This window comes from Lagopus muta, chromosome 4 (genome assembly GCF_023343835.1).
Source record: "Lagopus muta isolate bLagMut1 chromosome 4, bLagMut1 primary, whole genome shotgun sequence".
NCBI classification, from domain to species: domain Eukaryota; kingdom Metazoa; phylum Chordata; class Aves; order Galliformes; family Phasianidae; genus Lagopus; species Lagopus muta.
This window is the reverse complement of record NC_064436.1, coordinates 38,602,495-38,621,876: the sequence shown is the minus strand read 5'-3', so window position 1 is coordinate 38,621,876 and position 19,382 is coordinate 38,602,495. Positions and strand designations below refer to the sequence as shown.

The 19,382-nt window shown below is 41.4% G+C and overlaps 1 protein-coding gene across 5 annotated transcripts in view; it reads left to right on the top strand.

The window, feature by feature from the left end:
• MCUB (mitochondrial calcium uniporter dominant negative subunit beta) overlaps nucleotides 1–19,382 on the top strand; it is a 36,310-nt gene that overhangs the window by 15,020 nt on the left and 1,908 nt on the right. For all 5 annotated transcript variants that reach the window (XM_048942415.1, XM_048942413.1, XM_048942417.1 and 2 more), the window contains 5 exons: nucleotides 13,113–13,188; nucleotides 13,766–13,936; nucleotides 17,385–17,489; nucleotides 17,697–17,857; nucleotides 18,686–18,889. In XM_048942415.1, the coding sequence (XP_048798372.1) occupies nucleotides 13,113–13,188; nucleotides 13,766–13,936; nucleotides 17,385–17,489; nucleotides 17,697–17,857; nucleotides 18,686–18,889 (717 nt within the window). The remainder of the gene's footprint in view (nucleotides 1–13,112; nucleotides 13,189–13,765; nucleotides 13,937–17,384; nucleotides 17,490–17,696; nucleotides 17,858–18,685; nucleotides 18,890–19,382) is intronic.

The following is a 19,382-nucleotide window of genomic DNA, read 5'->3' as shown; positions in this document are numbered from 1 at the left end:
GTTGCAGTGGTGGGTTAGTAGGTGGGTGGGCCAGAGGCTGTGTGCAGAAGTGTTTCTTAGGGAATGGGGCAGAGGTTTGGGCTAGCCTCAGCTGTACAGGTGAATAGCAAATTTTTAAATTAATCACAGTATAAGATGTGTTAGAGTATCTAAAAATGTTTAAGACGGCAAATGTGCTTTTAGCTACAGGGTAGCTCAGTTTCCTTTTCTGCAAATCCTATCTCTGCCGTGCCCTAGAGAACAAAAGAAGCTGAAAGAGGAGTTTGCAAACAGTAAAATGAAAACGAGTGCAAAAATAGAAGCCTGATGGAAGAAACACACCTGTCATAAAAATGCAATGTCAATAATAGTGGGTTCTTAGAGCACTGTTCTGCTAATATTAGTAATGAAAAGCAGGAAATCTTCTGGGTCTGAGTTGCGAGGGGATTGAGACACAGAGACTCGTGATCTTGAGCCATCTGTTTTCTTCTCGTACCAGAGGGGAGGTAAAGTGCCTCTCTTCTGGTTTCACTTCAGTGCGTGCTCAAACAGGAAAAACTGAGTCAAGTATTGAAGCTCTTTTGTGAGGAACTTTTGTGTGCAGTAACCAAACCCTGTTGTTAAATCCTCATGGAACTTAGATATGAGTTTTCTTTTAGTTCAGCCATTCTTGTTTAACTGTGTATGCTGCCAGCTGTATCCTGGATTCTTCATGCTTTCTCAAAGGCTGCTTCTAAAATGACTTGTAGACTAGCTGTCACAGCACTTACACTTGTGGCATGCATTTTGTCAGCATAACTTTGGTTGGCTTGGAAAACTTTTAGAAGCTGTAGTGTTCTCATTTCAGTATCTCAAAACATAAGCCTCACTAAGGGGTGCAGCACAAGGAACTGGAAAGGTTCAGAATGGGTGGACCCTTGGGGGCTTTGATCTGGGAGATGACCTGCTGCAGAATGACTCACGCTTGGCTTATTCTTCTCAAAACTGAGAGAGGCCTAATAAAAATCTTAAAAGATTCCTGCCAGGGCACGTTCCCAGGCACTGGCACCATGGCAGCATCTTTTACTTGCAGTCAATCCAGCTGGTACAGTTTCTCAGCTAGTTGCAATGGCTTTCAAGCAAAAGCAGTTTTATTTTGAAGAAGATGATGGCTTTTCCTTCCTTTTCCTCCAAAGCTGGAGCTAGCCTCACCTTAATATGCAGACACATAAGATTTTTGCAATGAGATTCCCATAACTTTTTTCTCATTGTAATCTGTTAGTTATGAGAGTGTGCTCTGATGTTCTTTATTGTAGTCATCTGAAATGAGAGCAATCTGTATCTGAAGCCATAAAGTCTGTCATAGGCCATAAAGTCATGCTATAGGATATGAAAGTGTAGTTCATATTTAGGTCTGTCATCTTTAGCCAGAAGCAAAGGGTGCATGCCTAGTATTTGTAGTCAGTCTTTCTGCTGTATTAAAACTGGGTACTGTGGCCTAGAGAGAGCTGTGTAGTTTCAGGCTTAGTCTTGCAGTGCTTATGACTGTAGGCATCCTAGAAAGGTGAGTGTGTGAGCTGGGTCATTTGAAAGAGCCCAGGCCTTGTGCAAGTGAATTGCAGCTGTTGAGCCATCCGTGCTCCTGAGAGTGCTGACCTCAAGCTATCCTTCATGACAGTGAAAGTATAAAGCAAGAATAATCTGATATAGACCATACCCTGATAGGACTTTAATCTGGGCAAGCTGTTACAATGGTGCCATTCTTCTGCACTTCAAAAAGCTTGTTTCCTTGTGTAACAGTTGCCTTGCCTTCTGCAATGGCTGTCACTCGTCTGGTGAGCAGGGATGCAACTGTTGTCGGGGATTCCCTACGCCAGCTGATGAAAAATGTGGTTTTGCTGCCTTTCAAATACAAATACACTCTGGGCTTGTTGGGGGGCTGATCTTACGAGTATGCACTCCACCACAAACCATTACACCGTGTCTGGTCTACCTTGGCATTAACCATCAGTAATTTGTAGTTCTCTTTATGTATTACAGAAGCTTTTGTGCAAGTTATGAATATTCCCAACTGCAATGCTGCAGGTAGCTACATGCAATAACATAATAAAATAGATGCAATCAGAAGTTATGAACAATCTTGAACAAAAAGACTGATGACTGATGTTGATCATTCATGTGCTAATAATTTTGGATGCTGTGCAACACTTGGAATTCAAGCCCTTAGGTACTGCTGTTGGCCTTTGTGGTTTTCCTAGTAGCTCCTAGGTTTTGGAAGAAGCTCTGACCTCTGTGTCATCCCTTGACTCAAGGATTTGAGCTTTAAGGAAAATACATAGCACCTTTTCCAGTCTTCAGAGGGTCAGGATCTGCTGTCAGAGCAGCACAGTGCTCCAGGGGAAGCCAGCAGGAAAATCTCATGTGCAAGTTCTAGAAACTGTGGTTGAGCCCCAGCAACACATGTGCAGAGGAAGGGAAATGTTGAACAAAGGTGCTTATTCAGAGGAGATGATGGAAACAAAGCTGCTGGACTTTGGTGTTTATCTCAAACTATCAATATTTAGTGAGTAGTTTGTGTTGTTACTGACTTGGTGCACTTTGCTCAGTGTGGCACGTACTCTGGCCTTTTTACAATTACAAATCCAGAGATATTTAGGATATCCCATTTAGATTAAATAATTGTTTTGTAGCATTAATGCCTCTGCTTAAAAATGAGCATTTAGCAGATTGCTTCAGAGGCTTCAGATGTGAATGTAGATGCAGAAGAAGGCAGATTCTTAACTTAAATAGTGTTATTCTGCATGAAAGGAAAATGCAGACATGAGGAAAGCAAGGAGAGACTGGTGTGTCTCTTTGTGCCCTTCATGCCCACAGAACAAGTGAATGAAGAGATTTTCAGTGCATTCATTAACCCTTATCAGATCTTCCCTCGTTGAACTGGCAGACAGCAAAAGCATATTGCAGCAAAATATTTTGGTGTCAGAGACTGTGACTGTTCTTTCCCTTGTATTTTCTTCCAGGATAGCACTTTGCAAACATGGCTCTCTTATTGCTAATTAGATACTTTTTTGCTCATTTGCTAGATTGTCAGTAAGCCATCCTTGAAAAAGTCAGATCTTTTGTACTCCAGAAAAGCTCTTCTGAGTTATAAAGGTGTTAACTACAGGCTACTGCAGGTTGTCCAACATGCTGTTTTCTCAAGACAGTGCAGATGTTATAATGTGGGAAAGGCTTACAAGAATTCTCATGCTGTGTGTTTGTGAGGAAGGCTGCTCCCCTCCAGTGCTGGTCCTCATCACAGCAGAGCAGCAGGTGGTGTGAGTTGGTCCCAGTTGCTCTGTTCCTGTGAGAGGCATGTTGCTGGTGCTGGGGACCTGCATTTCCCATGGCAGGGATTTCCCAGTCAAAGTCCTAGAATTGGTAAATCCAAACAACTGGTATTAGTCCTGGTTTGGGAGCTCTGAAGGAAAAACAAATGGGGCATCACTTTTTCTCCCCTGCTGCCAAATGCTACGTAACGGCCTGTTTTGCTACCAGTGCTGAAGTAAATTTACTCATGCTAGTAAGGTGCCTGGAGAGCGAGTCCCATGCTATCCAGGGAATACAGTGCTTCAACAGCTGTTGGGCTGAGGAGATCCATGGCTTGCTGTGAACCTGGAGGCATCTGCTGGGAGGCCATCCTGGCATTGCTCTGATGAAATAGCAGTTTGTGAAATTCTCATTTAGAAATCAAAACCAAAACAATTCTTCTGACGGAAACAGTGTAACTGTGGGTTGTCACTGCACATGAGCGACAGGGGAGGGCTGGCAATTCTATGGAGCAAACAGCACCAGGGCTGGGAGGTACCAGTATTCAGGGCTGCCTTCTGCTGACCTTTTCTGCTATGGCCACAGGGACCTGATTTGGCCAACAGCTTGTCTATAACCACCCAGAGAACACTTAATCCATAGCTGGGAAATGTCACCCCTCTGTCTCCTCCAAAGAGTTTTAAAGAAAGTAGTCTGCTAGTAGGAGCTCTTTGCTTCCAGCCTGCGCTAGTGAGTACATTGTGCTACCAGATTCAGACATCAAGGTGTCATGCTGAAGCGTAGGAGAGGAGAAGCAAGCTGGGAATTAGGTTGGCACTGTTCTTATAGTTAATTATTTACCTGCAGCAGGCTGTTTCTGGTCTCATTTTTCTTCACTCCTCAGTATCTCAGCGTGATAAAGCATGCAGGGATCGTGTTTCTCCAGGATATGGCTGCAAAGGGGCCTGCTTCTTGAGCGGAGGCAGTTAAGGTCCAATTCCTGGTACAGAACACACTGAATGTTTGGTGAGAGCTACTGGAAAACCAAGTTGCTGCTTGAGCTGTGGTGTTGGTGTAGTACAATGAGGGAAATACTGTGTTTGTCTTCAGGTTTCCTATTACTTCAAAGACGCTGATCATTGAAGAGAAATCATGTGCAGTATCAATGGTTAAAAGCTGTAGAGTTTAATTTATTAGGAAAAAAAAGTAAGGATTAAATACACGTAACTGGCCTACACAGTAACTACAGAGGTTCATAAATCAACAAGCGTAAGAGGTAAGAGCATAGAAAACAAAGGAACTGTGCATGTGGCTGGGGATAAGGGTGAAGTAAGAAGGAGACCTTGGATATTCCATATGTGACTCCTCAAGAGTGAAATGCTCTTGACTATTAAATGCTTTCCCCAAGGAGAGTGTGGGAATTTTTTACTGGATGGACAAAGAGCTATGCTAGACAGCAATCCAATAAATATTTGGAATGAAAAATCTTGTCCTTTTAGGGTGACCACATCAATGTATTGAGTTTGGCTTCATCTTGTAACAGTCACCGTCAGCGTTATTTGAATCTGTTGTGAAGGACGTGCAGAAAGTGAATCATGCTGTGCTAGGTGCCTGCAGGCAAATGTGCATTTACAAGCCTGGCAATATCCCCACACTCATCTCAATGGCAGTATTATAGTCAACTTGAATCTCAGGTTTACAGGACAGCTTACTCTTTTAGCTGTACTTCATCAACTCATTGGGAAGGAAAACCCAATGTCAGACGGGAGTGGGCCTGGTCTGTGCAGCCACAGGAGGGGAGCTGAGTGCTGAGCTAATCATGTGTGCTCTGCTTGTCACTTCCACTTGTTGCAGCTTTTTTCTGCCTTTAGCAAAATAGCCGAAGGCTGTGAAAGTGAATCTAAAGCTAAGTTGCTGCGTATCTTCGGTACATATGCTTACTGCATATGTTGTGAGACAAAACAGAACTACTGCATGACAAAGACATCAAGCTGCCAGAGTTTGCAAAATCCACATTAAATGTCCTGGTGTAGTGTGTTTTCAGAGAAATGATGAGCTATTTCTAGCAGAGGAGAACTGTCATTTGATTTCTATGCAATAACATATGGCAATGTTTCCCTGTAAAAGCTAAGAGATTTGCAGTGGGATAGGTATGGTGTGCACCCCTCTGTCACAAAGGTGCTGTTCCGAGGAGCCATCTCAAACCCAAGCATGTGATTCTGGACCATTTGAGGAGGCTTCATGCTGGTTGCTGGTGGCCTGGGAAGGGAGGAAGAGCTGTATTCCTATGTGCATGTGCACCTCACTGGCTCCCTGCTGGCTGGGTACAGGCAGAAGCTGGGCATTTAAATCCATCAGCTTCTGCCTTCCTTCTGGTGGCTGTTTTCAGAGAGGCAAACTTGTGTTGTTTAATTTATGAAACAAGGAAAGCCTTATTAGCCATTATTCCTGTTTTTTAAACTCATAGGCAAAAAAGAAGCCTTGTCTTTTTTATTCAGTGCAGCAGCATGCTGGAGAAACAGAACAGATGGCAAGCAGAAATCTTTGTGATTCTGTGCTGACATCATTTTCTTTCACTTGCCAGTTTGTTTGTTACTGGTTGACCACACTGGTCAGGTGGGCTTTGGTGGCACTGGGATACATGGTCACTCCCCCAGTGTGAATGTCTTTGTGTTCTTGGCTGGTATGAATGAACGTTTTTGTCTCTGGATATCTCATGTTATCTCTTAATCGTGCTTATTATGATTCTCAACTAATAAGCTCCTGTGTAAAGCTACTGGAAATCTAGCAGGAAGGAGCAAGGAATAACAGTGGGGCTTCCTACTGGGATTCAGCCTCTGCCTAACTGGCAAGGACTTGCTGCCCCATGGCTTCTGCTAGCTTCCAGCTTATTACCTGAGGCAACACACAAGGTCTTTTTCTTGCTATGGGCTTTGGGATGCTGGAATGCATCCTGGGGCTGATTGCGAGGTTGATAAATAAACATTGTCAGTAATACAGAAGTAGATGCTATTGGATTAACCCAAAATGATGTTCCTGTTCCTTACTAGAAGAAAATTTTGCAATGAATTAGGAGTTGGTCAGCTTTAGGAGCACAGTCCATGTAGCTTTCAGGGCTGTCTAGTTTAGTCCAAGGGAAGGCATTTGATGTTGCCTGCCTTTCCATGGAAGAAATAGTCTCTGAGTCCTTTAAAGGCAGTAAATGATTTTCTTGGAAACTTCTGACTCCACTTTGCCTACACGTGAGCGTTACTTGTAGGGCAGTATGAATGCCCTAATTATAAAACAAAAAGCAAGCGACTTTTTAAAAATTCTGCTTACTGATTTGCCTGGAAACTGCCTGCAGCTGACAGCTTAGATTTGAAAACAGAAAGAAAAGAAATTCAGCTATCACCATTTGACAAAAGCTGGAGTCTGCCTAATAGGCAGTTTTGTAAGGAAGCAGATAATCATACATGATACAAGGAAAGTAGGAAATGAGAGGCCAACTTGACTGAGAAGAAAATAAGCAGTTTCTTCTGACTGCGGGGAATCCTTCAGCATTTATTATGCTTGTGCTGTATGAAACCTTTTGCTATTATCTTTGTTGCATTTCATCTGTGATTTATCATCTTGGAGCAAATTCTTTGTGTAAAACTCATGAAAATTCGTGTTCTTTCTAAACAAGAAGTCTGTGCAAAAGACACCATAGTCCATTTTACATCGTAATGATTCACAAAACCAGAAGAGGAGCCAGCAAGGGCCTAATGGAGCTACCAATATAATGGTTTGTAATACTTACTAAATTGTACTTGTCTTATTCGTAAACAAGATGTCACTGAAGTGTGATTAAGTTCTTTTACTAAGTGTCACCAAGTTCTTTACTATGAGAGTGGTGAGGTGCTGGAACAGGCTGCCCAGAGAGGTTGTGGATGCTCCATTGCTGGAGGTGTTCAAGGCCAGAATGGATGGGCAGTCTGGTCTAGTATTAAATGGGGAGGTTGGTGGCCCTGCATGTGGCAGGGGGGTTGGAGATTCATGATCCTTGAGGTCCCTTCCAACCCGGGCTGTTCTGTGATTCTGTGAAGTGACAGTACAAAAGTAACTGTGAATTCAGTGATGCCGTGTGTTTTAGGAGGCTATGAAAGATGCTCCTACCTACTGATGTTTGGGCATTATAAGCCTGTAGAGCAAAATACAATTACTGGTAAAATGTAGAGGTGTAATCCCTACATCTCAACACTATGGTGACGTCACTTGAATATGTTCAAAAGTCATAATAATTATATGTCAACAAAAATAAGGTGATCTATCTGGAAGCGAAGGATGCAGATGTCCTGTGAGGCACAATAGAGCATGGATATACGTGGTGGCCACATCTGAATCCTATTTAAAGAAGCTACAAGGACTCTTGAAAGAGTGAAAAAAATTATTCATAGCATCGAGATTCATGATCCTTGAGGTCCCTTCCAACCCTGGCTGTTCTGTGATTCTGTGAAGTGACAGTATAGAATCTGATCACCTCCCTCGCCCTGCTGGCCACGCTTCTTTTGTTGCAGCTCAGGATATGGTAGGCTTTCTGGGCTGTGAGGGCACATTGCTGGCTCATGTCCTGCTTGCCATCTGCCATTACCCCCAGGTCTTTTTCAGCAGGCTGTGTTCAATTATTTCATCTCCAGCTTGTATTGTATTGGTATTCCCTCAACCCAAATGCAGGATCTTGCATTTGGATTTGTTGAACCTCATGAGGTTCACCTGGGCCCACTGCTCAAACCTCTCTAGATCCCTCTGGATGAAATCCTGTCTGTGGGAATTAACATACGAATAGAGGAAGAAGAAATGGATCTGAAAGGTGCTGGATGAGCAGCAAGCACACATGCAAGTTTGCTCTGGGAAAAGCTCAGTGGGCACATCCCAGCACAGATGCCAGACCATTCAGAGCACATGGGGGCTTTCATCTTCCTGTGCTGGGCTTACTTGCTTCTTTTATGATAAAAAAGTTTAGAAAAAGCCTTTGGAAAGCTGTACTGGAAAAGTTCAGTTTTTCCATTCTCATTGCCTGCTCAGTAGAAAAGTTAAATGATCAGCCTTATAATACAGAGTAAAGACAGGTGGGTGGGCTGGATATCTCTACGTATTGCAGCTGGTGCTGGTTGTTTTGACAAAACCTGTTGCAGTTTCTATAAAATTATGTTTTTAAGTTCTCTGGTTACTGGCTGTGGATGTTCTTAGAGTGTTTGCCTCAAAAATATTTTTGATGTTGCCCATCAGAATCTCTTGGAAGGAAAGCAATTAGCCATCTGCTTACTTGCCTTATTACGCCATTGATTTCATTGGTTAAAAAGTATACTGAGATCAGACTGTCCGTTCCGACCAGTTTTTCATCAACTAATCAAAAGAAAACTGTTCTCCCTTTGGAAAAGTACACGTTCACAGTTGCCTGTGCAAAACTCTATTTCTGAAATGCTTGGGCAAGCTCTATGGCAGATCTTTAACAAGAAATGAAGGAACAGAGGTATGGATGTTTATAATAAAGACATTTTTTTAATGGTCTGTTGTGTTTCAATAATTATCTAGACAAATGTTGCTGCAGGTAAAAAGGAGAAATTTTTTTAGCAGTGTAGCATGCAGCTACTTGCCCCTGCAATTATGCTGGGGCCAAGGCAGACGTGGACATAAGGCTAAGGAACTGGTTGTGCCTGCAGTGGAGATGAGATGAAAACTTGCTGGAGAGATGGTGAAGAGGCAACAGCGATGCTGTTGAGCTGTCAGCTTTCCTTTCTTCCTCAGCAGCTGCTTCTCTTTCATGGTCTGCTTGGCAGAGCTGATTGGCAGTGCATTACCTGCAAGCAAACTTAATGAAAATCAGGCATGAGCCATCCCTGGGAACTCCTCTGCTGCTGGTGCTTCTAATTCACCTTCTTACCTCTGCCAGGTGCTAATTTTAAGCCTGGCATCAACCTGATTTCCCAAGTACTTTACTTTTGCTTAGCCAAGCTTCAAATGCCTTAAGGCATAGTTAAAATAAAGAAAGGTCTGAGAAAACAATATTCATACATTTTGCAAAGTGCCTCTTTTAGATAAATTAAGATAACCCCTGCTTTTTATGGTTTAGGGCATGGGTACAGCTAGTTATATTCCAAGCAGAGGAGTCCATTCTAAATGGAAGTGTTGACAAGCAGTTCTGTTTTCTGAATAGTGTCTTTTTTTTCCTATGCGTTGCAAGCTGCCCAATGCTTTCAATCTGAGAAGTGCTTTAAGAAGAAAACAGGAGTTGGCTAAAACTGTGATAAAGCTGCAATCGTATTAATCTGACTTTGCATCCTGTTATTTCTCTTCTGTTATCTCTGCAATATAAACAAGATTCTTCCTGACTGGCAATTTGAAGAATTACTGTTTCCCCTAGAGATGAATAGAAGCATGTTTTTGAGAGATATGAAAGCAGCTGTATGCATTAAGATGTGCACTTTCTTGAACCTTTGTAGGAGAAGATTCAGCTAGTCCATTTTCTTATCTAATAAGATATATTATAAGTGTATTTTTTAAAACAAAGTCTCTCTTGTTATCATTAAAGTCAAATACTGCAGCGTTTTTTTGGGTTGGGGTTTCTATCAAGAAAGCACAGCACAAGAACTAAGATGCATTCAGTGGGCGAAATGAAAAGTCCCGTCTGTGCTGACAGACCGCTCTTTTCACTGTGTGCTGTTAGAGAGCAGATGGCGCAGCTCTCAGAGTAGATTTGCTTTTGTTTTTGATAAAACACAAGCACATTCTCCATGCTACAATTGCTTTCTCTTCAAATCTTAGCCTCTTGGGTTTGCAATCTTAGTTCTAGGTGTTATATCCTTCCTTCTGTTCCAAAGAGGAGGTAGGTTGGGAATGATAGCACTTTTTGGACAGCTAGACTCGACTGAAACTGGATGAAGATGGAAGATTTCTGATAACTTGGATGCAAAAAGACTTCTAGGTCTCCTTCCTCAGTAGGAAGGGAAAGGGAAGAAGGTTTGTGAAAATAGTAAAAGGAAATACTGTGTTTCCCTTGGTTTTCAGCCTTTCTGAAATGTCTGGGGATAGTTGACTCTCACATTGTAGCTTGTTATTCTGTAATTAGTTGATTGCTTGGTTTGCTTCTCTTAAAAAATCAGACTGAAGTGGACGTTGGCTGTGTTTATTGCAGATCTAAAACAAAATGCAAAACAAAAACGTGCACAAAAACCAACACCAAATAAACAACCAGAAACCATACCAGTTAACATCAAATATGTCAGTAGGTTTCAGTAGTATGCCTGTTGGAGAGCTTGCTGCAAGATGCCTTTTAGTTACTGTGTTTTAGTGCGGCGTATTTAAGATAAAGGCAAAAAGCTGATGCTTAGTGGCATATTGCATTACAGTGTTTTTTTTTAATTTCATTTTCCTACTGTTACCTTAGAGAGGAGGAAGTGAGGATACTGGGGACTGTAGCATTGTATTTTTTTTTGTAAAGGCCACTCATGAGTTTGTCTTGAGGCACTATTGACATTGTGCTGACAGTAGAAAGACAGACGAGCTTTGCTGAGGTGCTGCTGGGACCACAAGGGCACAGCAAGCCCTGCGCTGGAAAGTACGGCTGAGTGGGCAGCTGTGGGATAGCACACTGTCTTTGCTGTTGAAATAACAAAACTGCTGTATCATCTGAGGCTTCTGTAAGCCACGTCAAAATGGTTTCAAATATGGCCAGCTGCATTTTGATTCAGATTATTTTTATAATCTTTTGGAATGGCAAGCCAAAATGAAATAAAGCCATTGGTGCTCTCTGTGTTCTTAGAGTCTGCTGGTGATTTGGGGTTTTTTTTTTTTGGTGGTTTTTTTTTTTTTTTTTTTTTTTTTTAGAATTTCAAGGTAACTTTTTCATAAGGAAAAAAATATATATATATATATAAATATATATATATATATATATATGTAAAATTCATACCTTCCCTACATGCTTTGTAATTTTCCACAGAGCAGGAGTTACGATTTGTATTTGCGTACATGGTGCAGAGGAAGATGAGAGGCTTTCCTGCTGCCTCCTGCAGCGATGATGGTGCTGGCTTTCATATCAAACTCATCACACATAAATTTGAGCTTCAGTTTGCAGCAAGCAGTCAGACAACACCCTAAAAGATTGCTTGCCAGAACAGATACTGCCAGAAAATGTTATGTAGCTAGGCAGTGTGTTTTTGTTTTCTTTAGAGTTTATTTATTTATTTTAAAACAGGAAGGTGATATTGCTATTCTGGTCTTTCCCTGCCCTGCGCAAGCCTTCCTTTCCAGCTATGGTGGTGGCTGTTTTCATTTCTGTGCCAGTGGCAGCTGTTCCAGACTGTTTGAGAAGGGGATGGTGGTTTTGCTGTAGGGGGCAAACTCATGGCTTAATGGCTTCACTGAAACATGAGGTACAAACCTGGAGATGCACAGAGAAGGATTGCTCAGCCCCTCACCCTGCCAAGTTATTCTTGCATAGAAAGAGCTTGTTGGGAACTCAGTTACACTCTACTGCAGTGTGACTTTTTGAAAAATATCCATTAGAATAAACAAGTAACATTTACAGTTGTAAGGGAAGCTGTTAAGATTACACATGGCAGTTCTCTGTGTTTCAGGATCTTCTGTGAGAAACAGATCACATTTTGAATGCTGTTTCCTTATGTATGTTTGTGTGTGTGTATGTGTAATTGCCTGCTGTAGGTGGAGTCTAGTAGGTGTGTACACATGTGCTCTGTTACAGGGAAAGCCTTTTGCTCAGGTGAGGGCGTGAGCAAGTCACAGTGTGTGTTGTCAGCTTTTTGTCTCTCTGGGACTGCTGCTGCTTGTGTGCTTAATAATGCTGGCATGCTTAGGCATTTTGCTGTTGTGTAGGTTTCTGACTGCCTCTGGTGCCTGAAGTTTATAATTTACAAGTTTCTTAGTGTTGGACATTCCCAGAGTGATTTATTTTTATCTTTAAATCCTAAGCAGTGCTTGTTCCAGGCAGAAACCCAGGGTGGAGTCGGTGCCTTTGAATCACACAGTGTGTGATAGATTTGTTTCTTACAGATAAATTCTGTATTCATCCTAATAGGAGATACTCCTGTTCAAATAGTTGAGCCTGGGATTCTTTACAAACCAATATATCCCATAAGGATTACAGGCAGGTGGGTCCTGCCTTTGCAGCTTGCCTTCTGTGCTTTTTCACAGAGCTTTGGCTTGCAGAGCTTGCTTTGGCCTTCAGGGTGCTGTGCTGTGTTACATCTGAACCTGTTCTGGGAAACAGCTTGTCCTGGTCACCTCTCCCAGTGCACCAGCAGCTGTTGGAGAGGGAATGCTTTTTGCCTGGCAAGCTTTGGCAAGCTGCCTTGTTAGCATTGCTTTTTAATGCCCTGAATGCCAAAGCTTAGACTGTGGTTAGTGGTGTGTAATGAAGCAAAGAGTGCCATCAGGCTGCACTGGCTCTTGTTTTATTTGATACAACTGGGTATGTTCTGTTTGTGATTCAGCAGTGAGACTGCAGTGAAGTGATGCATGTAGTTTTGGGTCTTGTTACAAGCTGAGTGTTGCAGAGCTCCTGTGCCTTCAGGAGAGAGTTGCACGAAGCACTTCAGAAACACTATTTTTTCCCCTTTCTTTCCTTCCCTTTTTTTTCCTGAGTTATTTAAACTGTGCTGCACAAAAAGTTTAATTATAGGTCACTTATACCTTTGACAGCATTCATGCTTTCCGGAAAGATGGTTCTGCCTTTTAGATAAGAGTTGGTAAGGAAAGGGCTTTTTCAGAAGCACATCTTGCCTGTCATATGGTACAGAAATAGATCCGCATAGCTGGTGCTGCCTGTGATGAGCTAACTTGTATTCTCACCTTGCTGGAATGATTTTCCCATGTCTGTGCTGCAGGTGCAGCTCTGGAGGCACGCTGGGACCTGGGCACGGCGGGAAGGAGCCTGCTACAGCATGCTGGTGCCCTCTGACGGTAAGGCTATCTACTGTCAGCCAGTTTCTCTGAGCAGGAGGCACAACACTGTCAGCTAAGAGCAGGCAGGCCAGTGCCTAACTCAGCCGGGTGATGCAGCTTCTGCTGCGAGACCAAGTTCATTGTGTGTCACATGCGTAGAATAAAGCATAAAATACCCTGAGCTGGAAGAGATCCAAAGTGATCATGGAGTCCAATTCTGGCTCCACACAGGACTACCCAAAATTCAAACCCTTTGACTGGAGCATTGTCCAAATGCTTCTTGAACTCTGGCAACCTGGCACCATGACCACTGCCCTGGGCAGCCCTAACTGTCCCCTGACATAGTTACAGGCTGTTTCCTCTGGCTCTGTTGCTGTCACCAGAGAACAGAGCTCAACACTGCCCCTCTTCTTCCTGAGCTTTAGGTTGCCATGAAGCAGCATGTCCCAGAAGATAAAGCACTGTATTCATTAAGGAATGTACCATGTGGTGTTCTTTATTTATACCATGCTTTAAAAATAGCTTTAACTTAAACTGCAACTTACAATACAGCTTTTTCTCTCATTTCTTTTTTTTTTTTTTTTTTGTTTCCCAGAAGTAACTATTAATTACAGGCATGGTCTTCCCATGATAACTCTGACATTGCCTACAAGAAGAGAACGCTGCCAGTTTGCAGTTAAACCAGTGGTAGCCACAGTGGGGGCATTTCTGCAGGATGTACAGAGAGAAGATAAAGGAATTGTGAAAGCAGAAGTCTTTGCAATAGGTATCTTACGTTTGTCTGTCTTCAGAATGAATGAATTCCTGTTCAAATCATCTGTACTTCCCCTCTGAAGCATAATTGAAAACCTGCATCAGATTTTGCTTTGTTACTGTTGAGATTAATGCTCCTGATGTTTTTTGGGTTTCACATTCAATATCTGAGTCCTCTTGAGCTGATGTAAAATGCAGAGTTGGGCATACTACTGTAACCTTACCAGTAGACTCCTCTGTTATCTCTTTCAAATAGCTTCTATTCATCATGCTGTTTTTGAATAAATGTCTCTTCTGGTTTTCTTCATCTTTTTCCATCCTTGTCCTCTGTGATCATTCTGAAAGGCAACCAGTCTGGTTCTTCCAGATGTCTGCCAGTTGTTCTGTCTTTTCTGAAGCTGGAAGAATGCTTGCCTTAATGCAAATATGAATTCATGTGGAAAACATATTGGGAGCTAAGCAAACAGAAAAAGCATGCAGTGATAAAGGGCAGCTTTCTGAAATCCTGGAGAGATATAATCTGTGTGGATCACAGTGCATGAGCTTCCTGTATGCAGGAAGTTGTGCGAGTTGATTTTTCTGGCAGGATGGTCTTGTGCTGTTCTTTTTGAATACTGTGTCTACTGGGCAGCAAAGGTAGAAATGTCTCTAGAAAAGATAATTCTGTAGGATTCTCCCGTATTTTCAGACAGCACTGTGGCAAATCATCATTGCCAGTAACTTCCCCTTAACAATGGAAGTTCACAGTAAAAATGGTTCTTCCATGGGATAGATAAGGCAGGGCTAACCAAGAATGTTCTCCTACAGTATCTCTCAGTACTGCTATTTCTGCAAAAGAGCACCCATGAATTAAGTATTTGTGATTCACTGCTGAGCCCCATTCTTCCATGTTAGGTCTGCAAAAGCTTTATGTTAACTACACAATTCTGCTTCAGGGCAAACTTCAGACTTTTGTGAAACACAAGATGATTTCTGCGAGAAACCTAGAAGTCTAGCATTTTTGGTATAGATGAACACCGGATTCCAAACTGTAAAGAAATTTGGGCTCTTTTCACCTAGTGTCATCTCTTTAAACTCCAACTTTGGAATACAAATGCTGTCTGTTTTGATTAAAAATATCTTGATTCTCTACTCTGTATTCTCAGGTGCCAGGCAATTGTAAGGGTAGAGAACAGCTTAGATGATTAATTCATTAGGAAACTGATACTGTAAAGAGAAACTATTGGTCAAGTATTGTGAGTTGAATTTAAGAATGTATTATTAATGAGAAATTATGAAGGTTTGATTTAATGGAGATACTTTTCAGTGTCATTTAGCCATTAAATGAAACTCAGCCTTAATTGAAAATGTTAGTTCTCTATCTGATGACTTACTTTCATTTTCAGTAGAGTTAGTCTTGCAAAATGCCTATAGACAAAAAGTGGCCCTTTGTTCACCTTTAAATACCTGTGCTTAAGCATAGGTGGAAAAGTAAACTTTTCTGAAAGTCTGCATGGAATTTTCCAAAACGAAACAAACTCTTCTCCTCAAACTTTCTAACTTTTCAGCTAATGAAAGGTTTGGACAGGTTAATAAATCTGCAATGTATCAGATCCAGAACAAAGAACCTGTGTGGCACTTCTTTTTGGAACATTTTTTGCTTAAATGTCATTCTATAAATGTCAACTTAATTTACATACAAATGACGTTTGATGTTCTATTACAACACTTTATAAAAAGAGAAGAAGGAAGAAACATTTGGATGGGCACATTAACATTTCAAATTCTGAACTGAAATCCTTCCAGTTCTACTTTTACCTACCCATGTGAGGTGAGTAGTCCCATCATTGTGCTCAAGAATAAAGCTTCTGTTTTCTGCTACTGCACACCCCTTTGCAGAGGCTGGCAAGGACACCCTCTGTATGTACAGGGAATGAAGCCCAGATCAAACAGCTAATGTGGAGTGGCTTGTTGCTGGCTCTTGGACCCTTCATGTCCCAGCAGTGTTTCCTCTTAGCAGGGAGGAAAGAACCTCTTGCAAAAGAAAATAGTAGGGAATGTAAGGAAGAAGTATAAAAGCAGGAAGAAAACTTCTACAACGGCTTTTCTGATAGCAGATTTCAGTTTTTCCCTTGTCTGCAGTATTAAATCATTGCAAATAGGTGTAAACAGTATATTTTTCTTGGCTTGTTCTCTGTGGTGTTGGTGGAGTAGAGTTCCTGCAAGTCTTTTTCATAGGAGAGAAGTAGGAAAGGGTCCTCTAGAGTGTTTTATACTAATGCCTCTGTGGCTCCTGGTCTGCCTTGTACTGGACAGTTTGTCTAGCTATCTTAACTCAGTCAGAACTGGCATTAAAACAGAATGATTGCAAGTATTGTTCATGCTTACTATAATAAAAATATGAAAAATGCTACTGACAAGACTTGTTCCTGTTGATTATAACAGCTTGTTTAAGGAAATACATAAATCTTTAATTGAATGTAAGGTCTCTCTGAAGGTGTTTTAATTTCCAGAAAGTCTTTGTTGTAGGTTTAAATGCAGATGCAAACTGGTGTATAGGTGGCAAAACCAAAATTCAAGTCTTTCCATCACAATTTATGGATTTCCTACAGTTCCAGTTGGTCAATTCTAGTCATAATCATAACGAGAAAATATGAGCCTGCTTGTAGTGAAGACAATATTATTACACTTCTAACCAATTTTGTATTCACAGGCCTGATTTTTACATCTGCTGAAACTCTTAGAAATAAGCCCCAAGCCTGGTTTTCTGAAGCTTACTCAAAAATGCACATTCCTTTTGATTCATGGGAACATTCTCACGAGCAGGGATTTAAAAGTCTCTTATGAGAAACGCTTGCAGGCTCTTTCTTTATGATCACCTATATAAACTTTAATTATTGTCAGAGTGAGAGATGCTTGGGGGAATAAAATATTTTCAAATTCATGTGCATGTTCCAAGGCCATAATTGTGATGTGTGAATTTTCAAGATTTTCAGTCATATTGTCCTTTATCCATGTAATGCAAATGCAGATGCTAATACAGAAGAGCATGGTGAAATTAAGTTTGAGAAATGTATGCAACACAGAGGAGCAGTCTGCTAAGCTTGTATAGAGCCAGATTCTGTGTGGCTAAGCTCTTTTAATGCTATTTCTGCCTTGAAATGCAAATCTGTCCAAACCAGACCAATTTCCAATTTAAGCCAATCATTGGAGAAAAGCACTGGAGACAACATAGTGAAATAGTAGTAAGAATAATAGTAAATCCTAATGAAGCTGAGAGGATTGCCCACATGATGCTGGTAGAGAAAGCATTCAAGTCTGTGCACTGAGTTCCTCTTTAATGTTTACCATCAGTTACAGGATTTACTAAAAGTACCCTTCCAAAGTTCCCTTCCAAACATTAATAAAGATTCACTAATGTTAACGTTTAAGATTCTTTATGATTAGAATGATCTGTCTAGATCTTAAATCTTATTCTGCAGATGGTAGCAAGGTCTCTGATGCAACCTTGATGGAGGTCTTACTGATGAATGATTTTAAGCTTGTTATCAACAACACAACGTACAGTGTGTCAACTCCTGTAAAAGGTAAGAGCCATGCTTTAATAGCACTGACTGTCTGGCTTAATCTAGTGAAAGGCATGTCTCAGACAATTGGAACCTCTCTGGAGAAAAAAAATTCTCTTTGGTTTTGTACCATTGGATGGTCTTGCTTTCATGGGTGTAGGTCTGGGGAGAGAACAGTGAAGGGTAGATTCTTGAAATATTTTGAAATGATAAACACTTTCTCTTCAGATAAGCTGAGTAGTGAGCATGCTACTGAAATGGAAGATATCAGATCCTTGGTTCACAGACTGTTTGTGGCTCTGCATTTAGAAGATCACCAGATCAAGAAAGAGAGAGAATTGCTACAGAAACTGGACCACCTGAAAGAACAGCTGATGCCTCTTGAACAGGTTGGAAGGGAGGGAGTTGGCTTTGTTGTTGTTCTGTTTTTAAGTGCAAAAGCATTTCCTCATAACAGGAGTAAGTCTTGTGATAGAAAATGATCAGATGGATGCATAGAGTGTCTACTTTGTCATGCAAACAAAGTCAATTCAAATACAGTTCAAATAACTTCCAGTTCAGTTCTTTTTCTCTCCTGCAGTGCATGTTAGCTGGTTAAAAGCTGCAACATCTGGAGAAGAGTGTCAGGAACAAGCCTTAGCATGGCTGGTATTGGGATTGAACACCCACTTCATCACCTGTTGCTGTATGAGTTCTGAATACCTATTAAAGGGAAAAAAAACAAAAAACCAACATTGAGCTTAAAAATTATCTGTGGCAGTTTCCTGTGTCCCAAGACAAAAGGCAGATTGTATGGACTAATGGTTGCTGTAATCTTAGAAATGAAGTTATACATGTTGATCTGGGGCAGGTTAAGGTAACTCAGCTTGAAGGAAGGAAACAGGAGTCTGATAGGATGAGCAAACTCTTCCTTGACTTCGGACCTGCTACGTGTGAGGACCAGCCTCAGTGTTAACAAGACCTGCCTTTAATGATGAATAGAAATCCAGCAGATGTAAATCTCAAGCAGTGGGAAGGGAAAATTAACATTGGTGCTCAGTAGCCAGGAGATCTGTTTGCCCTTGGATTTCAGTCCTTTTCTTTCTTCACAGGGTAAGTGTGTAAGAGGAAAGCATTGAGAAAGGATCCAGCCCAGCAGGAGTAAACGCAGTGCAACTGATGAGCTCCTCAACTAATGTTTGTTTGAACAAGTTCCTGTGTTTATTTCTTCACCCTAGATGAAAGCCAGAATTATGGACAGTGCCGATGCAAAGACCTCCAGGCTTCTATGGGTTGGTTTAGCTTTGATGTCAATGCAAGGTGGAGCGTTGGCATGGCTCACGTGGTGGGTCTATTCATGGGACATCATGGAACCGGTCACATACTTCATCACCTATGGGAGTGCCATGGCTTTCTATGCCTACTTTGTCCTTACTAAACAGGTGATTCCCCCTCCTGTCTGGAGTATTGAAATGAAGGAGTAGAAAAACTGAAAATCCTAGTGCTTGAACTCTGATTAAAATGTAATTTATTAAGTAGCCTTGCCATCAGATTGGGGGAGTTGAGATTGATTTCTGATAGGATTGGATAAAAATGCCTTATGTTATCAGGCGAGGTACTGTTACACCTGCACTATCAACCAGCTTCTGAGCAGAACTACTACCTGTAAAACTCCATCAGCCAGGATATGAGAAGTGATGAATGAAATCTGTCATTTTATTTTAATTTTTGTAGATCATCTTGAATAGTGAATTGTACCTGGCTCATTGCTGTAAAGGGAGAGCAGCTAGTAGTTCTATACCAATTAATGAACACTGCTTTACAAGTGTCCAGGAAGCAAATCACTGAACGATAACGTAAATAAATAAACCCAGATGTTAACTGAGCTGCACAATGCAGACTAGTCCTGAAATCCTGTAAAATTTTGAAGAATGC